Source organism: Lactuca virosa, chromosome 1, assembly GCF_052849685.1.
Source record: "Lactuca virosa cultivar CGN04683 chromosome 1, Lactuca_virosa_CGN04683_v6, whole genome shotgun sequence".
Taxonomy (NCBI): domain Eukaryota; kingdom Viridiplantae; phylum Streptophyta; class Magnoliopsida; order Asterales; family Asteraceae; genus Lactuca; species Lactuca virosa.
In genome coordinates this window covers 235,511,990-235,514,710 of record NC_136426.1, presented here as the reverse complement: position 1 = coordinate 235,514,710, position 2,721 = coordinate 235,511,990, and the positions used below count along the sequence as shown (strand labels likewise).

The window sequence follows — 2,721 nt, the reverse complement described above, 5'->3', positions numbered from 1 at the left end:
AACCCGACAACACCATGGCTGACATTGCGGACATTACCATGGGCGAATACAAAACAAGAATGCGTGATGTTACCGGGTCGGATCTCGTGCAACCTGCAATTCCGGCAACTGCTACTTTTGAGCTAAAAGGCCACACACTCGCCCAACTCAAGGACATCCCATTCTACGGGAAAGATCACGAAGACGCGTACAAGCACATCGACGAGGTCAACGACATAGCCGACTACTTCAACATCCCTAATGTTCCTCGCGAGACTGTTTTGCTTCGTATGCTACCGATTACACTTAAGGGAGCCGCGGAAGATTGGCTAAAAGCACTCCCTCCAGGATCCATCACCACATGGGCTCATTTGCATGAAGAGTTCATTGATCAATTTTGCCCTCCCTCAAAAATAGCAAAATTGAAGAAAGCCATTGCAAACTTTGAACAACAAATAGGAGAGTCACTTCATGAGGCGTGGGAAAGGTACAAGGGCTTGTTGAGGAGTTGCCCCCACAATGATCTTAACATTCAACAAGAAGTCTCCATTTTTTATGATGGGGTGAACGTGACGACTAGGCAACTCCTTGATTCCCAAGGACCACCCACGAAGAAAAATCACGGTGTTATAAAGGAGCTAAGTGAAGAATTCTCTAAGCAATCTAGAGAATACCATAACCCAAGGGCGACTCAACTCGAGGGACAATGAACTCAGTTTCCAATAATATGGCATCAGTGATGGCGAAATTGGATAGCTTGGACTGAAGAATGACAAAGATGGATCAATCCATCCATGCCATCCGGGTGGGATGTGATAATTGTAGCAGGCCTCACCTTACCAAGGATTGTGATCTAGACGAGCATGGGAACCGGAAGCACAAGTGTGTTACTCAAATGGCAATAAATATGATGAAGATTGGCGAAAACCGAAAAAAAGAGTGGCTACCATACGATGAGTACAAGAAGGCAAAGGAGGAGAAATATAGGATGAAGACAAGAGGGTTTTATGAAAAATAGGAACCGATGCAAGAGAAGAAAATGGACTTTGAAGACATGCTCACAAGATTTGCAGCTGCATCCGAGAAAAGACACAACGAAACCGATGATGCAATAAGAGAACAACAAGCCATGATGAAAGAGCAACAAGAATTGATGAGAAATCAGCAGGCCTCTATACTAAACATTGAAAAACAGTTAGGCTAACTTGCACTACAAATCAATCAAAGAGCACCGACTGAACTTCCATGCAATATCGAGAAAAATCTGAGAGGCGCTCAAATTAACATTGTGACGACTAGAAGTGGGAAGATAATTACCCCTCTAACACCTATATTGAATGATGATACAAAAGAGGTGTAGGAGAAGCAGAAAGAAGACCCGAAATCTCAAACAGTCGACCCGACTCGTTGAGTCGAGGAAAAGGACTCGACGAGTCCACAGTTTGAACACAAAATTGATCCCCCTTTGAAACCTTATCAACCTCCATTGCCATTTCCAAGCCGGGCTAGACAAGAAAAGCAGAATGAAGATTATCAAAAGTTTCTGGAACACATCAAAGCCCTCCAAATCAATATTCCTTTCATAGAAGCGGTTGCACAAATGCCTAAGTACGCAAAATTCTTAAAAGAACTACTCACGAATCGAAAGAAGTTGGAAGAGGTTTCCATGATGGTGCTTAATGAAAATTGTTGAGCCGCAATGTTGAACAAATTGCCAAAGAAGATGGGTGACCCGGGTAGTTTAACGTTTCCAAGCCAATTTGGGAACTTAGCTACTAGTTATGCATTAGCAGATTCGGAGGCGAGTGTTAATCTTATGCCATACTCTTTCTTTAAGAAGTTGAACCTTCCGGAACCGAAACCGGTTCGTATGGAAATTCATTTAGCAAACAAGATGGTGAAATTTCCAAGGGGAATATGTGAGGACTTGGTAAAAGTTGATAAATTTGTATTCCTCGTAGATTTCATTGTGCTAGACATGGAAGAGAACCACCAAGTGCCGATCATTCTTGGAAGACCTTTCCTAAACACCGCAAGTGCCATAGTAGACATGAGAGAATCCAAGCTTACCCTTCGGGTGGGAGAAGAGTCAGTTACATTTGGAGTTGATCGAGCCATGAAGCATTCCAAGTATAGTGATGACACGTCATTTTCGGTGAACACTATGGAAGCACTAATGGAATAATGGAAAGAGGACCACCCAAACGAGCCTGCCATTGCCTTTGAAGACAATTTTGATGCTGAAAAAGACTTAAAGGAGATAGAAACATTGCACGAAGAAGCTGAATATGAAGAATTAATCAAAAATGCTGAAAAGTCTACTCGTCGAGTCGAAGGCACCGACTCGACGAGTCCATTTGAAAAATCGCGATCAGACGGAAATTTTTGGCAGAACTCGACGAGTCCCTTTTCTAGACTCGACGTCTTCAGTGTACAAAACATGAAATTAGAGCTGAAAACTTTTCCTGAACATTTAGAATACGCATTTCTCAAAGAAGGTGAACAAAATCCTGTTATCATTGCTTCCGACCTCACCAAATCTGAAAAAGAAGAGTTAGTTCAAGTTTTGAAAAAAAAGGAAGAATGCCATCGCGTGAAAAATTACCAACATAAGAGGAATAAGTCCTTCATATTGCTCCCACAAGATAAATATTGAATAAGGTGCGAAGCCGGTAGTGCAACACCAAAGGTGTTTAATCTTAAACATGCAAGAGGTGGTCAAGAAAGAAGTTGTCAAGCTCT

At 42.2% G+C, this 2,721-nt stretch overlaps 1 protein-coding gene and 1 non-coding gene across 2 annotated transcripts; one reads left to right on the top strand and one right to left on the bottom strand.

Moving 5' to 3' along the window:
- Window positions 1-398: 398 nt before the first annotated feature.
- On the bottom strand, window positions 399-505 carry LOC145151847 (small nucleolar RNA R71). Its single transcript, XR_013732398.1, has one exon. It is a non-coding gene; the product is annotated as a small nucleolar RNA R71 (small nucleolar RNA).
- Window positions 506-1,678: 1,173 nt separating this feature from the next.
- LOC145128189 (uncharacterized) lies at window positions 1,679-2,164 on the top strand. The gene has a single exon (XM_079063035.1). The coding sequence runs from the start codon at window positions 1,679-1,681 to the stop codon at window positions 2,162-2,164; it is 486 nt and encodes a 161-aa protein (XP_078919161.1).
- Window positions 2,165-2,721: the final 557 nt, after the last annotated feature.

What these genes read in the sequence shown, in the direction of transcription:
- LOC145128189 (XM_079063035.1), top strand. Translation starts at nt 1,679, where the DNA reads ATGTTGAACAAATTGCCAAAGAAGATGGGTGACCCGGGTAGTTTAACG.